This window comes from Natrix helvetica (assembly GCF_964273705.1).
Source record: "Natrix helvetica genome assembly, chromosome: 1".
In the NCBI taxonomy this organism is placed as follows: domain Eukaryota; kingdom Metazoa; phylum Chordata; class Lepidosauria; order Squamata; family Natricidae; genus Natrix; species Natrix helvetica.
Genome location: NC_138548.1, coordinates 69,759,333 through 69,785,332, shown reverse-complemented (window position 1 = coordinate 69,785,332; position 26,000 = coordinate 69,759,333). Strand labels below are relative to the sequence as shown.

Below are 26,000 nucleotides of genomic sequence, written 5' to 3'. Positions count from 1 at the left end.
GATAATGACACAAATAAACTAATTTGCAATTTTAGGCAAAAGATGGGTGCATCTGTATTCTATTGCAATACAGTATTGGACACATGTACCACTTCATGTCCAAACAGAACAAATCTGTTTGAAGTCTCCTCACTGAGTAAGCTGCCATATGGCCATGACTATATCTGACTGCGAATCTGGTGTTCTCCAGCAGCTGGAAATATTCCCAAATCAGTCTCTCAGTTCTTTGAATTCCTCATGTTCATGTAGCAGTTGGTGTGAACATCTAATCCTTTAAACATAATTCCTTTTCCTAGAAGTAGTAGCATCAGCATGCTTAGGAATTTAACTGTGTCACTACAACTAAAGAAAGCAGTTCAGATTAAGAATCCTTGTATTCAGGTAATACTACTTATATAGTCTAATTTCACTGTAAGTACACAAATGTTACACAACTTTTGAATTCATGCTTTCTACTGAAAGGAGGAGAAAGCTGTTTTTGAAGAAAGTTATAATATTCATTGATACTTTATGTTAAGCTTCAAATAACCTGCTTACTAGAGAAGGGCGGCATATAAATCCAATAAAACAAAACATAAAACAAACTAAAATCTAGAAATTAAAGAGAAATGAAACTAGAATACTTCTGAGTATTATGACATATTGTCCATGTCAAGCAGTTTTTGATACAAAAAAGCATTGAGTCATGAATTTCTACGAACAGTATTCTACAATAATATTGTACCAATAGAATAGATAGATGAATTTGTGAGGTGAGCAAATATACAGTCTAAGAAATAAAGTGGACAGTAATGTAAGGCTAATGGGTCTTAAATAAGCTAATGGGAAATGAACCTGAAGGATTTAAGTAATAGCTTAAAACAAAGATGCAAGTACTTCAAAGGTTGTTACACATGACACAAAAGCGGGAATTATTCAATATGTGACTGTATTTAATAGTAATTACACGAACAGAATATTGGAAATGAAACAAAATGAAAGTTAGCTTTTGCCCCAGCCCCACCCACACTTTTGGGGAATGTAGTTCTTGGCCTGATCGCTCAAAGAGCAGATTCAGTCTGAGAAAAGTTATGTGTGCCTCAGGCCAAAAAGAAAAAAAAAGGACTTAAGAACTAATGCTGAATCTTTATGTAATAAATTACTGTGTTGTTCTTGTTCCATGCACAGATCATTTCTGGGCAGTTCCTTTTAGAACGCAGCGTGAAGTCCTACGTAGAGGTAGAGTTGTTTGGCCTACCAGGAGATCCAAAGCGTAGATATAGAACCAAAGTGACACCAAATGCCAACTCAATCAACCCTATATGGAATGAAGACCCTTTTGTGTTTGAAAAGGTAACATGTTGTGTCACTTCCAAGGGTGCTATGTCTGCTGTTTCCAGGTCCTAGGCCTTTAAGGGAAGGGAGATTCTTCTATCATTCTTGTTATAGGAAACAGTGTAAAAATGGAATAAAATATGCAGGATCAGCAATACATTATGAGAGTAAATATTAGAATCATCACTTAGTGATAGGATTGAGGAAAATATTCAGGAACACATTTCCCTGAGTAAGAGCTGTCCTCCTCAAAAATTCCAAGCAATAGAGGTTGTTATAATTTGTACTTTCTAAGATACGTTTTATGGGCAGAATACTTTGCAGACTTCATTTCCTTGTTTCTAGTGGCCCTCTCAGGTACTCGTTAATATTTCGATGCTGCAAATGGGAAATTTAAGGAAAAGTGAGGTATATTCAATTCAAAGCTTCTATTGGGTAGGGGGAGCCCTCCTAAAATAGATCGAGGGTTACAAATTCTGTGCTTTCTAAAAAAAAATAAACATTTGCAAAAGCTCAAGATAACAACATATGGAAATAGATGCCCCTTTCATAGCATTATAATCTTCATTATTCTGCACATGAATTGCAACACATTTGTAATGCCTAGTATAAATATAAGAAAAGCAATATAGAACTATCTTCTTAAAATTAGGAATGCAGAAAACAGCCATATACATAAATTCTGGTGCTTATGTAATTCACACTGTCCACAATAACTTTAGGTAGATAGGTGGGCAGAGGAAGAAAGATAAAGATAAAGATAAAGATAAAGAAGAAGAGAATCAAGAGATATAAAGAAGGCTTCAGTACAGTTATTTATATATTTTTAAGAATATCATACTTTAAAGCAGGTCGTTTTTTGTTTATACCTCTTGGCTATCAGGAAAGTTTATGTTTAGGCAGGATCAACCCATATAGTGAACCCTCCCTGCAAAGGGGTGGCTGACCTTGAAACTGGCAGAATATTTCTTTTTTTAAAAGGGATATTATTCTTGAGCTAAGCTGAATCAGGAAGTGAGAAAGCAGCTGATGAAAAGGAATAGCTGGGAATGTGATGGGGAGAAAGGGAAACAGCTCAGCGACTTGCTTTTTAAATCTAAGTAAGCCACATCATTGAGCTTTTGCTTCAAAGAGAAGCCCTTTTAGATATTTATTTTATTTATTTTTATTTATTTATTTCATCAAGCATGTATTAGACAAGACTCAGATAGTGAATATACAGAAGATAAGGGGACCTCCAAACTGTAGCTAGGATAGGATAGGATAGGATAGGATAGGATAGGATAGGATAGGATAGGATAGAATAGAATAGAATAGAATAGAATAGAATAGAATAGAATAGAATAGAATAGAATTCTTTATTGGCCAAGTGTGATTAGACGCACAAGGAATTTGTCTTTGGTGCATATGCTCTCAGAGTACATAAAAAGACAAGATACATTTGTCAAAAATCATAAGGTATAGCACATAATGATAGTCATAGGATGCAAATAAGCAATCAGGAAACAATCAATATCAATATAAATTGTAAGGATACAAGGAACAAAGTTACAGTCCTGCAGTCATAAGTGGGAGGAGATGGGTGATAGGAGCGATGAGAAGACTAATAGTAATGCAGCCTTAGTGAATGGTTTGACAGCGATGAGGGAAATATTTGTTTAGCAGAGTGATGGCATTTGGGGAAAAAACTGTTCTTGTGTCTAGTTGTCTTGGTGTAAAGTGCTCTATAGCGTCGTTTTGAGGGTAGGGATTGAAACAATTTATATCCAGGATGCAAGGGGACTGTAAATATTTTCGCGGCCCTCTTTTTGACTTGTGCAGTGTACAGGTCCTCAATGGAAGGTAAGTTGGGAGTACGTAATTGTTTTTTCTGCAGTTCTGATTATCCTCTGAAGTCTGCCTTGTCGGGTTGCAGAACCAAACCAAACAGTTATAGAGATGCAGATGACAAACTCAATAATTCCTCTGTAGAAGGAAGCTCTGTAGCTGTGGAACTGATTTTCTCCACCTTGGGTTTTTTAGGTTACAAACTGTCATACAATTTTTTTCCCCGCCAGATTTTGATGCCAGAGTTGGCTTCTCTCAGAATTGTAGTTTTGGAAGAAGGTGGGAAGTTCATTGGTCACCGCATTATCCCAGTTACTGCTGTGTGCTCTGGTAAGACTTTTTTTTTTTTACCACAACCTTGGGGTGGCTTCCCATAACTCTTGATGTCCTTCACAGAGTCATAGGAGAAGGCTGGCTCAAAGCCATCTTTGGGCATTCTTCAAAAGCATGAAGTACTAAAGTAGGATCTCCTTGTGAGAACTAGAAAATCTGAAAACCTTTCATTCATGTCTAATTGATTACAAATGGAAGTAACTTCACAGTGCTTTAATCCTACTCAGGGCTAAAGATCTGAAAGTGAAGGTAGAGAGAATTATAGGAAAAGGAGTAATTTGTGCCACCAGACTTTTTCCTTATTTTTCTTCTTATTATATTTGAAAGAATGCACAAAGAGAGCACATTCCTTAAGGATTTGTGTGTGTGTGTGTGTGTGTGTTTGTGTGTATATGTATATCAGAGGCGGGTTCCTACTGGTTTGGACCGATTCGGTCGAGTAGGTAGTAACTCGGCCAGACGTGCACCCAAACCGGTTCTATCCTCGGGACCACCATCTAAATTTTCTGTTCTGCACATGCGCAGAAAGATCTTCATTAGAAAAAAAAAATCCCCCTTTTCTAATGTTGGGTGCATGTGCAGACCTTTTTAGGTGCAAATGTGCATACACATTTTTTTGTACCCCGAACTGGTTGTAATGTCGGCAGGAACCCACCCCTAATGTAGATGTAAATGTAGATGTATAAGAAATGCTGAAGGACTCCTTTCATTTTTTTGTTATCCAGTTCACCAGAGTTTAGGTATTTCATCATGAGTGACTTTTGTGAACTTTGGTCTGAAACTGGTACACAGTTTACAAAAGCAGAAATAATACGATATCGAAGAACCTACAACAATGCTGTTTTTCTGAGCAAGCTCATTGCATTTCTTACTCTGGCATCCAAATTGCCACTGCTATATGTTTTCCGACTGGATTCATCCACTTTCTTTTTTAGGCTACCATCATGTTTGCCTTCGCAGTGAGAGCAACCAGCCTCTTACAATGCCATCTCTATTTGTCTATGTGGAGATGAAAGATTATGTTCCTGATTCATGGGCAGGTACAGTATTTTGAGGATGAAAGAGCAGGGCATCTAAACTTCAGTTGCAGGGTTTTTTAAAAAAGAATAAAAGGTGGCTTTCACTCTTTATTGCTATTAGTCTTGATTTGCTTCTAGATTTTTAAGATAAGGTCTGGTGTATATTGGCCAATTAAAATTATTTACAATACCTGATGAAGGATGTTGAAAAGATTATCTTAGTTAAAATGGTGAAATAACTTGAATGAGGCATTGGATGAGGTGTTTTTTAGGTAGATATAAGAGTCTTAAGGCAGCTCCAATAAAGATGTCAATCTTATAATAACTGTTACCAAAATATAGTGTAGAAGATGGCCTTGTGGGACAAGAGGAAGAGCTGTTACAAAGGCAACAATCAGAAACACACAACTTAAGTCCGGTTCAAAAAAACTAAATTGAGAAAATGTCTCAGATAGGCCCCTCTCTCATTCACACAAGGAGAAAATGAGGGGTGATGAAAGCATACTCAGACTTGCAATATTCTGTACTATAGTTGTTCTAAGAAAAGTAATTTTAGACCTACATTTCATTGATTTCCTAGACTGGTCTAATTATGGAGGTACTGTCAATAAGAACTGGGCTACATTGCCATTCTTGTAGCAACCACAGGGTGTGTTTAACTTCTTTTCAGCTATTTATCAGTCTCCCAGGACAAGAGTAGGTAACATAATGCCTCCTTCAGATTGATCTTTGCTCCTGGATACATCCATGCAGCTTTCTTGCCACAAGTGCAGAAGTGATTAGCCATTGCCTTACTCTGAAGATTATTTAGTTATTTCCCAATTGAGCCCACAGACGTGGTGTTCTTCAGAGGCTTCCTAACACAACCAGACCTGTTCTTACTTGATATTTTTCTTGTTTTCAGCTATTGTTCTTATTTGGTTTCTGATCCTAGACAAAGTCAGACAAACAGGACAAAGACGGGGAAGATTTAAAAGTCTTTTTTGCTTCTTTTCCTAGCTGAAGGAGGATATATAAGTCCTTATAAGAAAAACTGTAAATGAGGATGTAGGTCACGCAGCATTGTTCTAAAAATACTACAATGTTTTACAAGACAAAATACATTTTGTTACTCATATAAATGATATATCTTTGAACTGAATACAAGCCCGTTTCAGTTTTATCCCAGTGCAGGCAAAATGCAGAAGCTTAACAATCTATTACTGCAAGTTTTATGTCTTGAATTATTTTTATTATTTGATTTAGAATAACAAAAAGCATATAAGAAAAGGCAAATATTACTATGTTCTTAGTAAAGGAAGTAACAATCAATCCGTAGGAGATAATGAGATGGTATTGTACATTTTGTTTTTTTAATAGATCTCACCATGGCTTTATCCAATCCAATAAAGTTTTTTAATGCACATGATAAAAAGATGAAGAATACAGATGCTAATAATGAGGTGAGTTCTCCAAATAATATTCTGTTTGTGTAAAATATCTGTTTTTGTATTATAGATCAAATGGGCTACTAGTGATAGAATTTAAGTCAGCACAAAGAAGAGGGGGTCAAGCTATTCTCCAAAGCACCTGAGGGTAGGACAAGAAGCAATGGGTGGAAACTAATCAAGGAGAGAAGCAACTAGAACTAAGGAGAAATTTGCTGACAGAACAATTAATCAGTGGAAGAACTTGCCTCCAGAAGTTGTGAATGCTCCAATACTGGAAGTTTTTAAGAAAATGTTAGATAGCCATTTGTCTGAAGTGGTTTGGGTTTCCTGCCTGAGCAGGGGGTTGGACTAGAAGACCCCCAAGGTCCCTTCCAACTCTGTTATTCTATTCTTGTATTCTAGTATATTCCATCTCAGAATTTGACATGCCTCTTAATAGCAACCAAAGAAAAACAGAGATCAAATATTTCAAAGAGGCTTTGATAAAATGGGCCAAATGTTGTTTTAGAATCATAAAATTAATACTTCTGAAAATACTTCAGTTGGGATCCAGAATGTTATCCATACATTCGGAATGTTAACAGGGTTATTTGAAAGACAAGACACATCTAAGAAATTGGAATAGAAAATAGTTTATAGTTAGTCCTTGTTTAATGACTGGGTGCTTAATGACCAAATTAAGAATGGCTTCAGAAAGGGTGGTTTGTGGCCTGTAAGCAGAGGATATGGAGGTAAGCTGAAATCTTTCATGGGGCTGGAGGAACAAAGTTGCAACCCTTGAATCCTGAAGATTTCAGCTTTGTTCTTGCAGCCCCATGAAGGGTTTTTCCTTCGTGCATGGAAGGGAGGGGAATCCCTTTGGTAGATTGCAAGAATGGAGCTGAAATCCTAAAGATTTAGGTGAGGAATTATGGGAGTTGGATTCCACGCAGCTTAAAGTTGCTGGGATTGAAAAAGACTGTTTTGAGATCTGCATTGTACTCTCATATGGAGGATGAGGAAGGGGATTTAGCAAAGGATTCAAGGAATGTAGGACAGTGCATTGGAATTTTAAAACAGATGAAAACTAATTTAACAATCTCTTCTATTTGGCCTCTGAAGTATTTTTAGTGATTATATCACAAGGAATCTTGAATTTTAAACCTGATCAATGTACTATAGTTGCTACATTCACATAACATAAACGAAATACCACATTATGCTTTATCATATGCTGAAACAAACTGTATTATGGATTAACACGATGGCTTGGTTTAACCCATGTTAAAACCATGACTTGCTTTGTACAGCTGTCAATAGCACCCACTTTCAGCCCATTTCAGCTGCAAACCTAGCTGTTAGATATTTTGAACATCAGAACTAAATTCTTTCTTATCCAAATTCCCTTTTCACACCGGACAGTGTCATGTCCAGCCCAAGAATGACATAGAACAATCCAGCCAAAGTTCAGTTCTTTATTTGCTTACACACAACAAAGAGTATCTGCCAGACTAAACCCTAACTACTTTCACCCTAAAGGATATATCTTGGGAGATTCTAGGGCGTTGCCATCCTAACTCTCTTCATCTGTCTCCTATCCAACTGTGGGTTGTGTTGCCTCTTGTCTCACCCCTTTTCTTAGAATGTGCTTTGTCCTTCCTGGGAAACTGCTGATTTACTATTGTCCATCACACACTCCCTTTCCCTCTCTGTGGACACCACCCTTCGCCTCCAGGAACAAAATAAAACCCTGGATGTATAACAGTGGTGGGATTCAATTTTTTTTACTACCTATGGGCGTGGCTTGGTATGCATGGCATGGCTTGGTGGGCGCGGCAGGGGAAGAATACTGTAAAATCTCCATTCCCTCCTCACTCCAGGGGAAGGTTATTGCAAAATCCCCATTTCTTTCCAATTAGCTGGGACCTGGGAGGCAAAGGCTAGATGGGGGCAGGGCCAGTTAGTCACATTTAATTACCAAGAAGCTGTAAAAAGGATTTTCTTGAAGCTAAGAATAAGATAGTACTTAGAAGGCACATTTTCCTCTTACTTTCTGAGTTATAACAGCTCTGGGTGCTGCTGAGCAATTTATTTGGAAAAGTATAGCAATGCGTGTCTATTGAGGAAGTCATAGAATATTTGGGGCTGTCAGAGAAGCAAACAACCTTAGTTAGAAGAAGTCAAGTGAATGAAAAAAGGAAATAACATTTTTTCAGGTTAAGAAATTTTACTCACTGGCAGGACATTCACATTCTTCACCCTGAAGAATGATGATGGAATATCTCTACCTTACATATTTTATAAATGCACTTTATGGTACTTCATCTTTCTTGCTACTTTCATGCAGGAATATTAAAATGCCAAAGAAGAATAAAGGAAGCAGCCAATTGTTTCCCAGGATCTATTTTTGCACTGACATCAATTTTCTGCTGAACTTTATTTTATAGAAATCCATACTGGAAAAGGATCTTTCAATCAATGGGATACCTAACATCCTAGGAAGCTATTGCACTCCTTTAAATGGCCCTGCAGGTAATGCTATGGAAATGATGGGAGCTGAGAATGGGAGAACACAGATAATTCACATATTCAAAGGAGATGGTGTAGCTCCACGTGACAAGAAGTAGGATCAACCCACATCGCTGGGACCAGTTGATCCTTCTGACTATAGTAAAATATATTTTATAAAGGAATAAAGTTTTAGTCCACTGTGATGTTGTTTTCCCTCTCCAGGAACCTTGATTACACCAAAAGAAGGGACCATGAAAGAAGCTGCAAAATTAATGACAGGTAAGGAAGCCCTCTCTTTTTAGCAATCTGACACAATGTCACATGTAACCAGATTCTACACAGGTATCATTATTACAAAATGTGTGGTGATTCAGCCAGAATATGATACATTCATATCAACTACAGGTGGGCTTTATCACATTACTTTTCAAAACCCATTCCACAAATTTATTCAGGGATGAGACTTCATGGTGGGAAAAAAATTGCAATGGGAATTAAGAAACTCTCTCCTTATTACAGTAAGGGGAGACTTTTCATTCTATCTAGGCCACATAGGGTTTTTAGAGAATATACGATGTGGAAGGTATAGGTTCCCAAACTGATTCTTTAGGACTTCAACAGTTTATCTATCAATACTTAAGAGACTATTTGCCTTGCCCTGGTTGTTCTTTTTCTGCCTTTCCTTTTCCCAGTATAGTAGACTTCTTATAGAGCTAGGACTTCACATAAGTAGGGTGATTTGAGCCTTATCATTTGTGACTCAAGTGAATCTAAATGTCTTTTCCAAGGCTGTCATTGCTACCCTACTTCACATGCTAATTAGTGGCATATTTCTCATCTGCTGGTTCTTTTACTTGATATTCACTCTTGAAAGACAGACAATACTTTGTATCTATTGCCTTCTTTATATTTTATCTTAGTCTCATTTTTTTCACTATGGTCTTTGACTTTTACTACTAGAGTTCCAGATCATTTGCATTTTCAGCTATCAGAGCAATGTCATCAGCCAAGTGCAAAGTGCAACACCGAGAGCCTATGCACTAAAGACAAATTCCTTGTGTGTCCAATCACACTTGGCCAATAAAGAATTCTATTCTATTCGTTAAAAAATGATCCAGTATGCATCAGCAATGATATTCCTCGTTCTTTCATAAAGCCAGTTTTGACTGCTAGCATCTCCCTTTCCATGCAGAGCTCTAATCTGCCTTGAGGCATTGTTTCGTTAGCATATGAAATTAAGAATGTTAGATGACAGTTTGCACATTCTTTTAAGTCTTCTTTCTTTGGTTTGGTATGTAGACTGACTTATTGCAATCTGCTGGCCACTCTGTCCTTCTCCAGTTTTGCTGGCATAGCTTGGCTAGAAATGTAATGACTAATGGGCCCAGATTCCAGAGAGAGTTGGATGTTGTTTCTGCTGATTTATTGCACAGTCCATTTTAAATGCTGATTACCACTTGGAAAAGGGGATGATTGAAGCTTTGGATCAGATGTTACCCATGAAACTTCTCCCCACTGCAGATCTTAGCACTCCCTGTGGTTTATGGAAGAATTGAGGAAGATGAAGTGAGAAAAGATACGTCCCGAGCATTGCTGGCATTCCCCAAGAGATAAACGGGACTGAACATGGGTCAGACCCATTATAAAGGCCTACCTAGTAACAGTAAGGCAGTGAAGCATCATTATCAGCGGTGGTATTCAGTAGGTTCTGATCAGTTCTGGAGAACCGGAAGTGGAAATTTTGAATAGTTCGGAGAACTGGTAAATGCCACCTCTGACTGGCCCTGCCCCCATCTATTCTCTGCCTCACGTGTTCCAGCTGTTCAGGAGGGAATGGAGATTTTGCAGTATCCTTCCCCTGCCATGCCCAGCAAGCCACACCCACCAAGCCATGCCCACCAAGCCACGCCCACAGAACCGTTAGTAAAAAATTTGAATCCCACCACTGATCATTATGTCTCTGCTCTTATTGCATTTGCAGATAGTCACACTTTTTCAAGTGACATAAACCTCTTGGAGAACTTCTTGCAGGGGCATGCTGAGAAATTACTAGGATCTTTTGGATAAAGTTGTTTGGATTCATTCTCAATTGGACACTGGCTTTATTGCAGTTTGGTGGACATGCATAGTCTTGGCTTTTTATCTGGGAAGAGTTTGAACCTGTTGGACCCGAGGAAGTAGACATGGTTCTTACAACTGTTTGCTCAGCCACCTGCTCTTTAGATCCATTCCCCTCCTGCAGTCTCCTCCTAAGGAGCAGCTGTCCAGAGGAGATGTGGTCAGTCTCCCATCCTCTCCTTATTCAGACAGGTTTCAAGGAACTGGTCTACTCCCCGGTTTCTTGGTCTTCGCTGCAGTCATTAGCAGTCTTCAGTTTGTTATTCCTCCCCTGAAAGTAAAGTAAAGTAAAACTTTTACCAGAAGTAAAAGTTAGATTTCTTTTTAAAGGAGAAGATACATTATCCTCATCCACCAAGTTGTTTCCTTCATAGCGTAGAGGATGGAGCACCAGATGTCCTGTTTTTCATCTCTATTCTGTTGCCATTATGAACATAAAATAATTAAGACTGGAACAACCAAAGGTCACTCTCTTTGGGACCGCTCATGCTAATTACTCACTGTAATGGTTCTGTTTTCTGGGAAATTCTCTGGCCTGTTTGAAGGGGCGGTGTTGTAAATTCTTGCCTATTCTTGCCTCTCTCCTGCTTTTACCTCCTTTTGGTCATGTTTTGCCAGTTATCTCTTTTTTGTTGTTTTGCTGGTCTTTAATAAATAAACATCAAGCTATATTTTTACTCGCTGTATTGGTATATTTGTTCACCTACCCATATTGAGTGTGCTGGGTGCAAACGGAAAATTACGGTAATATTCTAGCAGCAGAGAAGTTTCACTTCTACTTAGAGTACAGGTTCAAGTTGATGAAGTTCTCAATGCTTATGCTACCTGGGAATTATGAAAGTAGGTGCCCCACTACATTGTGGAAAGGACCCAGCTGGGACAAATGTATCTTGTATGATTATTGTTTTAAGATTTTGAAAAGTTCAGTCCAAGTAAGATAAAAATCCAGAAAAAAGTGAAGCATTAACACTTTTCAGAACTTGGTTTACAATGTAGAAGCATTATTTGCACATTGCCCCCAACATTCCGGTCCTCAATTTACCAATCTTGGAAGGATGAAAGCAGGGGTAGGCTTCAAAAAAATTAGCAAGAGAACCCCTTGCTAATTTTTTTGAAGCCTACCCCTGCTTCCGGTTACTGGGTGGGCATGGGCGTGGCCTAGTTGGCCTCCTGCACCATGGCTGTGGGGAGCGTTTTTGCCTTTACCAGGCTCCAAAGGCTTTCCTTGAGCCTCCAGGAGGGTGAAAATGTCCTCCCCAGGCTCTGGAGGCCCACTGGAGGCCAGAAATAGGCCCATTTCAGGCTTTCCCGAACTTTCCGGTAGGCCCATTTTTTGCCCTCCCCAACCCTCCATGCATGCCCTGCACTTACTTGCATCCAAAACAGGCTGCATGGAGACTCCTGGGAGGGGGGGATGGGCAGGGCCAGCCAGGAGTGGGATTGGGGGGGGTCTCCGAACTGCACAGAATCTTAGCTAGAGGTTCTCTCGAACCCCCATGAACCCCCAGCAGCCCACCCCTGGATGGAAAGCTGAGTCAACCTTGACCCCTGACAGGATTGAATTCCAGATAGGGGCAGAGTTTGCCTGTAATACTGCACTTTAGCCACTGAACCACCGGAGCATAAGAAGAAATTAGTCATTTATTCAGAATAATGGCTAGAATTTGCAGAACCTAATTTAGAATTGGATGAAGAGGTGCCACTAAACCAGCTTCCCATTAAGCCAGCTCCATGTCCAGCTGGAAAACCCAGCTAAATGGACCAAGCATTGAGCAAAGTATTGGGGATCCCCATCAATATTATGAACAGTATTCATCAGGTGGTTTTAAAATTGTTACAGATTCACTCCAGAGCAGGATCCCCAATCCCTGGGCCATTAGGAACTGGGGCACACAAGCGGCGGGCGAGTGAGCGAAGTTTCATCTGTGCATGCATGGGATCTAGGTTGCACTTGGAACCATTCCCCACCAGTGCTCTGTAGAAGACCATTTTTCTTCTGAATCTGGTCCCTGGTCCCTGGTGCCAGAAAGGTTGGGGACCACTGCTCTGGAACATTCCTTAGTGGGATTCGTATTGGGGTTTTTTTTCCTGAAAAAGACAGAATATATTCATGCAACACAAGGTAATCTTGAGAGAAAATAGGCATAGTAAATTAGTTGCGGAAAAGAATCCTTCAAAAAAATGACAGCCTAGCATTTTATTTCAACTGATGGGTGCCTGTTTCATTCTGTGCTTCAGAGCCACAGACAGCCAGCATTGAAGAGATACAGCAGATGAAAAATTTCGGGAAGCTCTTGAAAAAGCAAGAAAAGGAACTAAAGGAGCTGGAGCGGAAGATGACAAAGCGCAAGGAAGAATTATTACAGAAATACACTGCTTTTTTCACTGAGGTGGTTAGCCAGCTTGGCAGAAAAGAAATACCCTGTCCATCAAGAACGACACGAAGAAAAAGGTAGACTTTAGTTCAGAAATAATAAAGCAAAGAGTTTCTTATTTGCAATCAGAATAAAACGGTGTTTTGTTGCATTGCAATTTTGTCTTTCTGCCATCTTGGTGACATAACATGGAGCTCTGTGGTGGTTCCCCATCTAGACCTAACTAGATTTGGTTCTGCTTAACTTGTTAGCATGCTAAATGGATTATGACCAACTCATAATGGTAGGGTCAATAAGAGGGTGTGTCACTTACCTTTACTTTCACTGCACGGGCCTCTGGATATATGTTAAGCCAAGCAAGAGAGCTGGAGGAATGGAATTCAACCACTAGGCATGTGGTGGTCTGAAATAAAATTATCCAGGCATATTTTTCTTCCTATTTTCCCATGTTCCACCTTCCTGGCCTGTAGTTCTTCCAACAATATAGTCCAGAATTTCTTGCTAGTGTTGAAAAACTGAATCAGCTCCATCTATCTGTATCCTATCTGCAGCCTATATAATAAACTACAGTCTAGGGCAATGTTTCTCAGCAACTTTAAGATGTGTTCTTAAAGATCTTAAAGTTGCTTAGATTGAAAAACTGAGCTAGGAAAAACATTGCTTCCTCTCAGAAAAGTAGACATAGCTAAGAGTGTTTTCCTGTACATTTATGCAATTTCTGGGTCCCCTAGTTTCACAATCAAGTTTTTCCTTTTCCAATTTTTTTTTTGGGGGGGTGGTGTTTGAATGACTCTTAAAAATGAATTTCTGCGTTGCCAAAATTAGGTACTTTCCCGTGTTTAAATGGCAGATCTGGTGCATTTCTTGAAGTACCAGTCATAAACATTTAGTATATGAAAGGACACTATCTTAACAATATGAATGTTATGCTTTCCCAGTATGGATTTGGTAGAAATTAGAATATGGGGGTATTTGTGTTAATATGGTGGTATTGTATTATTCTTAGTGGCAGAGAAAGGTGTGGGAAGCAGCTCTTTAACCTGGTCGTTTTATTCCCAGTGCTATTCAAATGTGCCAAACAAGAATGTTATGAAATAGGAGACCAGACATTTCACAATTCCAAACACCAGACAGAATTAAATGAATATATATATATATGTATGTATGTATGTATGTATGTATGTATGTATGTATGTATATGTATATATGTATGTATATATATATGTATATGTATATGTATGTATATGTATGTATATATATATATATATATATATATATATATATATATATATATATATATATATATATATATATATATATATATATATATAACTTAAAATAAATGAGTTATATGTATAAACTTTACTTTCTAAAATGGCAAGATCAGAGCAAGAAATTCCAAATTTCTCTGACATAGAAGTAAGAGTTTGAACGCCACCCTAGCTGCTGGATTGCAGTTGTTTTGCCCTTTTGTCAAATAGTGCCTGTCTATTGACGGAGCGGATCAAAAAATTGTGGAGTATTACTGATGACTCTTTCATTTACTGATCTGCTCATTGAGTATATATCATGACAATATGCCAGATGAAAAGGGAAGTACAGTCAGGGTCTGGCCATTTCTGCTTTAGATTGAAAATTGTTGTGTCTCTGAAGTTACAGGATAGTTTTGGATGAAAGCAGCACAAAGGGAAACACTGCGGAATTGACCGAGAATGCTGATAATAAAATGATGGAGCTAAAAGAGAAATTGGAGGAAGAATTACTCCACCTGGGAGAAGAACAGTATGATGCAATCTGGAAGAAGAAAGATCAGCATGCTATAGAGGTATAGCTATAGAGGTATACAAATATGTATATTTGTATTAACAAATACAAATTTGCATTGTATTTGTTAATACAAATTTGTATTAACATTCTTTGATTTAATTACTTAATAAACAGCACCAATGAACCTGAATCATTTCATTAAGATTGCATTGTTATACATGCTAAACTTGTCAGGTGGCTTTAAACCCAAACCAAATCTGCTATTTGAATTCACATTGTTGTTTTTTGGGGGAAAGGTCATAGTGTGTGTGAATATGGCTTCCTTATATTACCAAAATGACATTTCATTGTATTTCTGGGGCACTCAATTAAATTGATAAGTCAGAACTGATCATTTCTTGGCAATTCTGAAGAAAATTTATCATTTGAGAGTGACAGGTGGGAGATCTCATCACTCCCTCCCTTCTGCAAAGTTATGTAAATGACACGTTCGTTCACTCACTCTCACACACCCCAATGTGCAACACGGCTGTATATTACAAACACAGCTTTGGAAACATCTGGAGCCATTGAATTAATCACTTGCTGTATAGTTCCTAAGGTAGGAAAGTGGCACATTCTTCTTTCCCATGTTTTCCCTGTTCAACTTTCCCATTGTAAGTTCTCTTAGGCCCATAGCAAACCTACTTCAAATTATTAGAATGATGTGGGAAGTTGTAGAAAACATTTCAAGGAGAAGAAAGGATCAATGTTTTCTTCCTTCTGTATGAGCCTCTATTAAATCTGAGTCCCTTCTGTGGAAAGGATCCTTCTAGTTCCAACTCAGGATAATGTCTATGGAGATTATGAGTCATCCAGGTCATAATGGTTGCCATGATGTAGAAAAGATGTGGAGACTCTAGAAAGAGTGCAGAGAAGAGTAACAAAGATGATCAGAGGAATGGAGGCTAAATCATATAAAGAATGGTTGCAGGAACTGGGTATGTCTAGTTTAAGGAAAGGAAAGACCAGGGGTGACATGTTAGCCATGTTCCAATATCTCAGGTATTGCCACAAAGATGAGGGTATTGACATATTCTCCAAGTACCCGAAGGCAGAACAGGAATGGATGGAAAATAATCAAGGAGAGAAGCAACCTAGAACTAAGGAGAAATTTCCTGACAGTTAGAACAATTAATCAGTGGAACAATTTGCCTCCAGAAGTTGTGGGTGCTCCAACAGTGGAAGTTTTAAAGAAGAGATTGGACAACCATTTGTCTGAAATGGTAGGGTTTCCTGCCTGAGTGAGGGATTGGACTAGAAGACCTCCAAGGTCCCTTCCAACTCTGCTATTGTGTTATGATTGTCCCAAAGCTGCTTTTTTAAAAGGCAATTGGACTTTCTTAGTTTCTCTTGAAGACATCTTACTTCTCATCCAAGAAGCTTCTTCAGTTCTCAGTACTTTGAAAAAGCACTTTTGGGTTAACGTGGGATAATGTTTGAATACATAAATAATAAAATAAAATATTCTCCTTGTGCTTTGTTTAAACAGAAAGTTGCTAAAATGTTACAGCTTGCAAGAGAGAAGCAAGCATCTGAGCTGAAGGCACTAAAGGAGTCTTGGGAAAGGTAATAATAAAATTAATGTCCGTGTGTGCAGATTTTTTCTATTCCTTTTTGTAGCTTTTCTTCAGCCTTATTTTGTTTGTCCATTGTCAAATCTGTTCTTTATAACCTTGACACCTTCTGTGATCTGAGTAGAAAAGGAGCGAACATTTAATATTAACCACAATACACTGTTAAATGTGTAAGCTCAAGCTGATTATCTTTCTTTACAGCGACACTAAAGAACTGAAAAAGAAATTAGAAGTGAAGAGACTGGACAAAATCCAAGCCGTGACTAAGAATGCTGATAAGAGTGCTCAGGAAAGGTATTTTTGACCTCACCCTCAAATGTAGCTCATCTCTGCTGGATTTGTGGTTTTTAATGAAAAGGGAAATTTTAAAATAAATGCAGATATTGCTATTGTATGTACTGTATTGAATTAATGTTTGAACCTAATTTTAATGTAGTCCTGCCCACTTTCTGCAGCAAGACTTCTAGCATACCAAGCTGGAAAATCAAGCATGACTCCCCACAAAACCAAGTGTGACTCTCCACGTGAAAAACGGTTTGCACGTTCCTGATTTAGAGTCAATACCTGCTTTGCAGATGTTTTGAGCACGGGAAAGAAGCCATTCCCCTCACTTGAGAACTTAAAACTTGAGAAACGTAGGGAGGTTTAGTCATCACTTTAAAACATAGTTAACATGACCTGTCTCATTCTTCAAGCTGCAATATAATTGGAAGCATTTGTTTCTAGTTTTGTCAGGGGTGAGCTGCTGGGAGTTTGCAGGGGGTTCGGGAGAACCTCTAGCTAAGATTCTGTGCAGTTTGGAGAATCCCCAAATCCCACTTCTGGCTGGCCCTCCCCCTCCCCTCCCCTCCCAGGAGTCCCCATGCATCCCATTTTGGATGCAGGTAAGTGCAGGGCGCACACAGAGGCTCGGGGATGGCGAAAAATGGGCTTACCAGAAGTTTCTGGCCTCCAGAGGGCCTCTGGAGTCTGGGGAAGCCGTTTTTGCCCTTCCAGAGGCTCAAGGAAAGCCTCCAGAGTCCGGGGAGGGCAAACCCTCCCCCCGCCATGGTGCAGGAGGCCGACTAGGCCATGGCCACCATGGCCACACCCACCCAGCAACTGGGCAGAGAACCTCCTTACTAAAGCATTTGAAGACCACCCCTGGTTTTGGTTAATTGCAATTTATTGTGCATGACAAGTAAGAGGGATGTCTTCAGGTATGAGGAGTTGTATGTGTAAAAACAATCAAGATTTTACTCAGGCCTTCACATCTCCTCTCCAGCATGTTTACAACTGAGGATGGCTTCCATGTTCCATCAGTCCTCGTTGAGTATGATTTTAACATAAGCAATCTTGATAATCCACGATGAAGTTGGATCATTTGATCACATGAAGGAGAAGAGATGGGAAGGAATGCAAGCCCAAAGTTTCTTACAGTAACTACACCTGGCAAATTCAAAGTATTTTCTTTCTTTCCATGGTTTCTTAATATGCTGCTTCTTCACTTCAACCTGCTATTAACCAGTATTTTAGTCTCAGGGCTTTATTGTGACCTCATGTCCAGAACAAATAATAAGCAGCCCATCTTATGGATGAACCTGCTATCTGTAAGTGTTCAAGTGGTTAGTATAATTTAGCCAGTCCTAGAGTAGAGTTTGTAAGGAACTTCTCTTTTGCAGACAAAAGATATTACTTTTCCTATAATGAAATTCTTTCTGATTTTTAGTGATTACATATGGTATGAAAACATTTTATTTAGCGGATGCCTTAAGAACAATTTAAGCTGTAAATTTTAATTAATGAATAAGGTTTGATTTGTTTTTTCTAAAGGTTAAAAAGAGAAGTCAATAATTCACATATTCAGGAAGTTGTAAAAGCAGTCAAGCATGTAAGTAGCTTTCTGGATTCTTTCTGAAGCATCTAAAAGAACAATTATTAGGTCTGCTCTACTGATTTGGGCAAATGCTGCGTCCAGTGATTTACAAATGCTTCCTCCTACCAAGACACTTGATTCTAATCCAGATGTAGGGTTCAAATAAAAGGGGGCTCCCACAGCTTTACACAGATCCCTAGAAGAGGGATAAGAGCTTGAGCTGTGGTGGCACAGTGCTTAGAGTGCAGTACTGCAAGCTACTTCTGCTGACTACCAGCTGCCTGCAATTTGGCAGTTCAAATCTCACCAGGCTCAAGGTTGACTCAGCCTTCCATCCTTCCGAGGTGGGTAAAATGAGGACCCAGATTGTTGGGGGCAATATGCTGACTCTGTAAACCGCTTAGAGAGGACTGTAAAGCACCGTGAAGCGGTTTATAAGTCTAAATGTTATTGCTTTGGGCTCTGACCTTTATTTACTAGATCATGTGTATTTCACTTCTTTCTTTTGCAATATTTTCAAAGCTATATTCCCACTGCAGTATTTTATATGGTGCCTTGAGTAGCTACAATTCTTACGTTATAGTGGCCTTGATACACATTTCATCTTTTTTTCTGTGATTTGTGTGGGTGCTAAAACATACTGAAGTTTTCAAATTTTAGACAATTATCCATCCGGGGTCCAGGGGACATGCAATGGGGATAAGTATAATTATTCATTATAAGCAGAATAAACACATTGGAAGTAGATTAACATAACATGAAGAAACAAAAAAAAAGAATAAATAAGTACATTTATTTTAATTAAACACATTTCCATCTGATCAACTTAATGTAACTAAATATTAAGGCCAATAAGGTCAGGTGGAAATGTAATCAATCAATCAAAATAAACTTTCATATGGCAGAATTTTAATTCATTGATTTTTTTTACAACTTAATCTAATTCACAGAGTTATTATTAGTGAATAATAACAGGAATAAGTGTATGAGGAAAATCATTACCATTTTCAAATTGGAACCAAAGCAATTGACTGTTTGCCCCTCCCCTCGGCTTTGTCACGTGATCATAGAATGCTTCTCACTGCCTTAAGACATTCCAAATGCTCACCTGTGCATGAGACAAACTGATGTCAGGTCAGCTGTCTAGGCATAATGTCCTATGCAGAGAAAAATAAAATTGGGATCAAAGTGTCATGAAACTAAGAAAAAAGACATTGAAGCATTCCTCTTATTGCCTGCGATTCAGAGTCTAAATTTCAGTAGTCGTTGGTTTCAGCATTGATATATAGCAAAGTAGTCTAATACAGATAGTACTTGAATGTTCTACCAGTTCGTTTAGTAACCATTCGAAGTTACAATGACACTGAAAAAAGTGACTATTGACCATTTTTCACACTTATGGCTGTTTGCAGCATCCCTATGGTCATTCAAAGATTTACATTCAGATGCTTGACAAGTGGTTCATGTTAGATTGGGTAATGGACAGGCACACACAGGCTTAACGGTAACAACAGCTCTTTATTAAGTACAATAAGTGAGAACAATCCAGTGAAGGTTGAGTCTGACAGCAGCCCTTTTATAGGGAACTGTCAGACTCTTCGACCAATAGGATTAAACCTCTGTTCCCGCCGGAACAGAGGACCTTGGTGGAAACCACTGTAGTTAGAACAAGTATCTAACAGTTCATGTTTACCCAGGATGATGTGATCACCTTTTGTGACCTTCTGACAAGCAAAGTCAATGGGGAAGCCAGTTTCACAACAGTGTTACTAATTTAACAACTGAAGTGATTGGGCAATAAAAGTCATAAAATGGTGCAAAACTCACTTAACAAATTTCTCAGCAACATACATTTTGGGGTCAATTGTGGTCGTAAGTCAAGGATTGCCTGTGATATTTAATAGCAAAACAGCAGTTGTCATACATCTGATATTTATAAATATGTCATACTGGAATATGGGGCTTTGGGAGGATTAGGAGGGATTGGGAGCTAAAATACCCTGCAGACTTCATCACTGGTGTTGTGCCTACAAAATGATACTGCATTGAGATGTTGCATTTGTATAATTCCATGGAAGGTCATTCCTTCTAACATAAATGTTTCTCTTGCTTCAAGATGAATAAGAAACAGTCAAGGCATCAACAAGTCTTGGAAGCAAAGCAGTCAACCTGCCTAGGAAAAATCAAGGAAAAAGAAAGCCAGGTATCACGCGACTAATTTACAGCAAATGTCCTTTCAGAATTAATAGTATAGCAGGAGGTCTAGAATAATTTTAAAGGCTTCACAAATTATTTCCCTTCAGAAGTACTGGAATTGCAAATGCCAGCACAGCTCAATCAGCATGGCCAAAGCTAGCTGTCAGGGTTCCGGGCGAAGCTCTAACACTGACATCTCAACACACATGGAAGATTGGGGAAGGCTGAGGCAGCCTATTCCCTGCTCCCCAGTCCTCTACTTTTTAAGCCTCCATCTATGCCAGGGATGTCAAACTCAAGGCTTGCGGGCTGGATCTGGCCCGTAGGGTGCTTAGATCACGGGGCCACCCTGGAAAACAGTGAAGGACCAACCCGCAATGCCTCTGCCAGCAGAAATGGGCTCCTGAGCTCCGATTTTGGCTGCAACAGCCTCCTGTAACCCTCTGCCAGTAAAAACAGAGCTTGCCAAGTGGCCCTCCTGAGCTCTGTTTTCTCTGGCAGAGGGTTGCAGGAGGCCGTCGCAACTGAAGACGGAGCTCAGGAGCCCGTTTTCGCTGGCAGAGCACTCAGGCCACCACAGGCACTGACACAAATGATGTTAAGCTGGCCATGCTCCCCTGGCCATGCCCCCTGCTGCCTCCCCCCCCACCGAGATCAAACACAACCCTGACGCAGCCCTCCCTGAAATCGAGTTTGACACCCCTGATCTTTGCCATACAGATTGCATTCACTTCCTTGAAGATTCATTCATGAAATCCTATTTGTTCTGAGCCTGTACATCAGTGTTTCTCAACCTTGGCAACTTGAAGATGTCCGGACTTCAACTCCCAGAATTCCCCAGCCAGCAAATGCTGGCTGGGAAATTCTGGGAGTTGAAGTCCGGACATCTTCAAGTTGCCAAGGTTGAGAAACACTGCTCTACATGAAAGCAAGAATAAAGAAACTGCTAAGGCTTACTTGAATAGAGTTTTTTCTTTTTCTTTTTTTTATCAGATTGCAGTTTTCTTTGGGACTGCTGTACAGCGCATGAGGAAAAGAGGTTGAATCTTTCATTCCCTCCATGTTAGCAAGGTGGAGTTCCCTATAGGCCCCAGTGGGAATGATCTTATCCTCACACACCCATAATTACAGCAGAGGAATGGAAAAAGTAATTTACCACAGGGATCTTGTCCTCGGAGAGGAGTATTTTTTTTTTAAGTTAGCATTGCTAAAAGACAAATGACTGAATTTGTAAACATGTAACAAACAGGTTTCTCCACTGTGAAATCTTCCCTGATTCTTTCTGCAGCTCCAGCAGGAAGCATTTGCCGAGTATGAAAACAAGATGAAAACTATCAGTGCAGAAGTGCAAGATTCAGTGAAGAACTGCATGAAAGTCTGTTACCCTTTGGAAGCTGACATGGCAAAGAGAGAGGCCCCTGGAGCTTCTGGTGAGGGAGATGAAAGGCCATGTGAGAACCTGGTGACTCCTGAGACTCTAAGAGATGCAACTGAGGTGGTGAAGGAGGATGTTATCAGAGATGAAGGAACCACTTATGCCCAAGACAGCAGATTGTAAAACTCAGCGGAAATCTTATTTTAAAGTTCCTATATTTTAAAAATAAATCTCATTTTGTTTCAGAGTTCCATAGAACATCATGGAATACCTGTTAGTTATCCAATGTTTTTGAATAGTAGGACATTTTGATCTGGCAGACTTACATCAGAGGTTTTCACTCTGTTTAGATTTACCACTAAAATCCAGCACCAAGAGATATTTCCTACTATCACTACATAGAATGAGCCTTATTGGGTGGATTTCAACAACAGCCAGCTAGGCAAAAAAAATGCTGTATTCAGTGTATAAGACGCACCCAGGTTTTCAGCCTCTTTTTTGGGGGGAAAAGGTGTGTCTTATACTTCGGAAAATACGGTAAGTTTTTCAACTCTCCATCTTGACAGGCAGGAAGGTAGCAGCCCCATTATCTCAAAAACCAATCTTGCTCTGAAGCAATTTGAAGTCCAAGCCAGAAACAACTGGCTTAGTTGTTAAATGGAAAATGTTGGAAGGGGGAGGGAAAATCAAAAGGACAAGGCATCAATTCTGGAGTGGAAGACACCACATATAGAGATGCCCGTGCTGACGTTTTGGCGGTTATAACCCTTCCCTTCAGAAGATTTTGCAACAATACTATGGAGTGCTGATAACACCCAGTTTGTTCTATTTACCACATTCTCTACATAAAGAGGGATCACTCCCAAAATCTCACATGCTGTATATTAGCTGATTGCAAAAAAACAATTAGTATGTAGTCAGTTCTTAATGGCATTCAGTAGACACCTCTGAAGCATCTCAAGAGTCCTAGTGCACAATGGAGGTCAACCACAATGCAGAGGAAATCTGTACTGTTTCCATTAATCTAAATTAAGCCTGATTGAAAAACAAGATTTCTTCCCTGATTGGAAAGGACCCTTTCCTAAGTTTAGCTGTTTTCTTAAACCACTTTTGTTGTGGGACATCAGCTGACTCAATATCTTAAAGGGGACAATCATCAGAAAAGAGCAGAAATAGTTCTCGTAATCTGAACAGACACAGCCAATTAACCCAAGTTGCTCTTCTTTATCCTGTGTATATATATAAATCGCCTCCCAGATATCCGTTATCATAAAACCTTTCTGACAAAATGCCACTGCTTGCCATCCAATCGCATAATCACCCAGGTACATATTCTCTCTGGCACTCTTATAAACCAGTTGGGAGAGATGAGTTTTACCTTTTCACAGAGCAATACTCATGAGGGACAGTCGGGAGTTTACAGGCTAAAAGCTGGTTGCAGGAGAAGAGATGTCTGACAAACCAGGTTAGACTCAGTGATTTTTAGCTGCTGCAAGTTTCCTTATCCCTGAATAGATCCAAGACCCCTGGCATTGTTAGATATTAGCATTACCCGATCTAACAGACATGTTCCAGGATGAGCCAGAGGAGACTGCGGTTCTAGAGTGGTCCGATGGATCACTACAGATACTGTGAGAAGTTATTCATCACTAGGATGCCTTTTTCCAGCTGCTGTTAATTGCATGTCCAATTTAGAAGTGAGTGGGGGGGGGAATCTTAGATTTGTTAGAGGCAGTTTTTAGTTCTCTCTTGTTTCTTTCAGGTTATGTAAGCAGGCCAGTCAGCTGTCTTTTTCTAATGCAGTTCTGTGGGCAGCAAAACAGCTATCTCAGTATTGCTGTCCCAACTGTGAAAAAAACTAAAAAAAAAAAAAAACCAGTCAAATCTACCAATAGAAATATATTTTCCAAATCTGGCCACTCTCAAGTCTATCAAAAGAATAATTTGCAATAAGCACCAATTTGTCATCTTTCACAAAACCAGAAGGCATCTGGGGAACTGCAACTGAAATTAGACTAGTGGGTGTTTTGAGAAGACCTTGTTTCTATTTCCAAAAGAAATAGATGGCTATTCTCAGGCCATGGAATGGCAAAAGTAACCCTTAAATTATTTTTGGGGGGAGGGGGGTAACATGCACACAGGTGTCCAGCAAATATGAAACAATTGTGCAGTTTCTCAGTCATATGAGATAGTTTTCACTTTAGGAATGACTTCTTGATTAAAACAATATATGCAAATTCATTCAAGTTTAATTCAATTTTCAATTTCAATTTATTAGCGCTTATAGACCGCCCCCTCTCCCGAAAGGGACTCGGGGCGGTGTACAGTCCATGTCAAAGAACAAAATTAAAACAATTAAAATTACTAAATGGACAATATATATATACAAATATAAAATAGATGGATAAATGGATAAGAGGAGGATAAAAGATGTGCAGGACTGTATTGCTAATAAATAATTAAAATAAACAGACATTAAAGTCCCAATACCCAATAAAATTAAGTCTACAGAATAATCCCCTTAAAAACCAGTAAAAATATAAATGCCAGGAGATAGGCGTTGAAATTATGCCAGGCCAGCCAGTCGGAACAGGTGAGTCTTTAGTTTCTGCCGGAAGGAGCGGAAGTCAGTGGTGGTTCTAATATCGGGGGGAAGGTCATTCCAGAGGGTTGGGCCCATCACAGAGAAGGCCCTACTCCTTGGCGTCGCCCGCTGGCATTGCCTAGCGGACGGCACCAGGAGAAGCCCCTCCCTGTGAGAGCGAATTGGCCGCTGGGATGTATGTGGGAGGACGCGATCCCGCAGGTAACTGGGCCCTATGCCATGGAGCGCTTTAAAGATGGTGGTCAAAACCTTGAAACGCACCCGAAAGACCACAGGCAGCCAGTGCAGCTCGCGCAGGAGCGGTGTTACATGGGAGTACCTGGTACTCCCCATGACTGCCCGCGCGGCTGCGTTCTGGACTAGCTGCAGTCTTCGGGCGCGTCCCAAGGGAAGCCCCATGTAGAGAGCATTACAGTAGTCCAGGCGAGACGTCACCAGTGCATGAGTGACCATGCGTAGGGCCTCTCGGTCCAGGAGGGGGCGCAATTGGCTCACCAGGCAAACCTGGTGGAACGCCCCCCTTGCCACGGCTGCCACATGGTCATCCATTGACAGCCGGGCATCTAGGACGACGCCCAAATTGCGTGCCCGTTCCACAGGGGGCAGCTGTTCGCCCCCTATGGCCAGCGCTGGAATCAGCTGACTGAACCGAGGTGCCGGAAGCCACAGCCACTCAGTCTTGGAGGGGTTGAGTTTGAGTCTGTTGTCCCCCATCCAGACCCCGACGGCTTCCAAACACCGGGACATCACTTCGACAGCCTCACTGGGGTGGTTTGGGGTTGAAACGTACAGCTGAGTATCATCAGCGTACAGATGGTATTCAACCCCAAAACCACGGATGATCTCCCCCAGCGGCTTCACATATGCATTGAACAGGAGGGGCGAAAGGACCGATCCCTGCGGCACCCCACAAGTGAGTGACCTCAGGGTCAACCTCTGCCCCCCCCGTCAACACACATTGCGACCGGTCGGAGAGGTAGGAGCCGAACCACTGTAAAACGGTGCCTCCGACTCCCATCCCCTCCAGCCGGCGCAATAGGATACCATGGTCGATGGTATCAAAAGCCGCTGAGAGATCTAATAGGACCAGGATAGAGGAGCAACCTCTATCTCTGGCCCTCCAGAGATCATCAACCAGCGCGACCAAGGCTGTCTCTGTGCTGTGTCCGGGTCGGAAGCCGGACTGGCGTGGGTCTAGATATTCGGATTCATCAAGGTGTCATGGAAATTGCTGCGCCACCACATTCTCGACAACCTTCGCTAAAAAAGGAAGGTTGGAGACTGGACGATAATTAGCCAGCTCCATTGGGTCCAGTGAAGGCCTCTTGAGTAAGGGCCTCACCACCGCCTCTTTCAAGGCAGTTGGTAAGGATCCCTCACCCAATGAAGCGTTCACCAGGCCCAGAAGCCAGCCTCGTGTCACCTCCCAGGATGCCAGTACCAGCCAGGAGGGACACGGGTCCATTAAACATGTCTTGGCCCGCAGCCGTCCACGCAACCTGTCCAAATCCTCGGGGGCAACAGAGTCAAACTCCTCCCAGAGTGGTCTTACAAGACTCACTGTTGACGGCTCGTCCGTGCCATTGGAGGGGGCCCATCCGCTCCGGATCTGAGCGACTTTGTCCTGCAGATATTCCCCAAACTCCTCTGCTCTACCCTGCAAGGGCGCCACCCGTGCCC

The 26,000-nt window shown here is 40.5% G+C and overlaps 1 protein-coding gene across 1 annotated transcript in view; it reads left to right on the top strand.

The window, feature by feature from the left end:
- Nucleotides 1-21,962, top strand: part of PLCB2 (phospholipase C beta 2) — a 66,201-nt gene extending 44,239 nt beyond the window's left edge. The window contains exons 20-32 of the mRNA XM_081934799.1: nt 1,168-1,332; nt 3,372-3,471; nt 4,410-4,514; nt 5,853-5,935; nt 8,350-8,434; nt 8,636-8,692; nt 12,770-12,983; nt 14,560-14,731; nt 16,205-16,281; nt 16,491-16,583; nt 18,102-18,159; nt 20,261-20,347; nt 21,629-21,962. Coding sequence (XP_081790925.1) covers nt 1,168-1,332; nt 3,372-3,471; nt 4,410-4,514; nt 5,853-5,935; nt 8,350-8,434; nt 8,636-8,692; nt 12,770-12,983; nt 14,560-14,731; nt 16,205-16,281; nt 16,491-16,583; nt 18,102-18,159; nt 20,261-20,347; nt 21,629-21,898 — 1,566 coding nt within the window. The 3' untranslated portion in view covers nt 21,899-21,962. The remainder of the gene's footprint in view (nt 1-1,167; nt 1,333-3,371; nt 3,472-4,409; nt 4,515-5,852; nt 5,936-8,349; nt 8,435-8,635; nt 8,693-12,769; nt 12,984-14,559; nt 14,732-16,204; nt 16,282-16,490; nt 16,584-18,101; nt 18,160-20,260; nt 20,348-21,628) is intronic.
- Nucleotides 21,963-26,000: the final 4,038 nt, after the last annotated feature.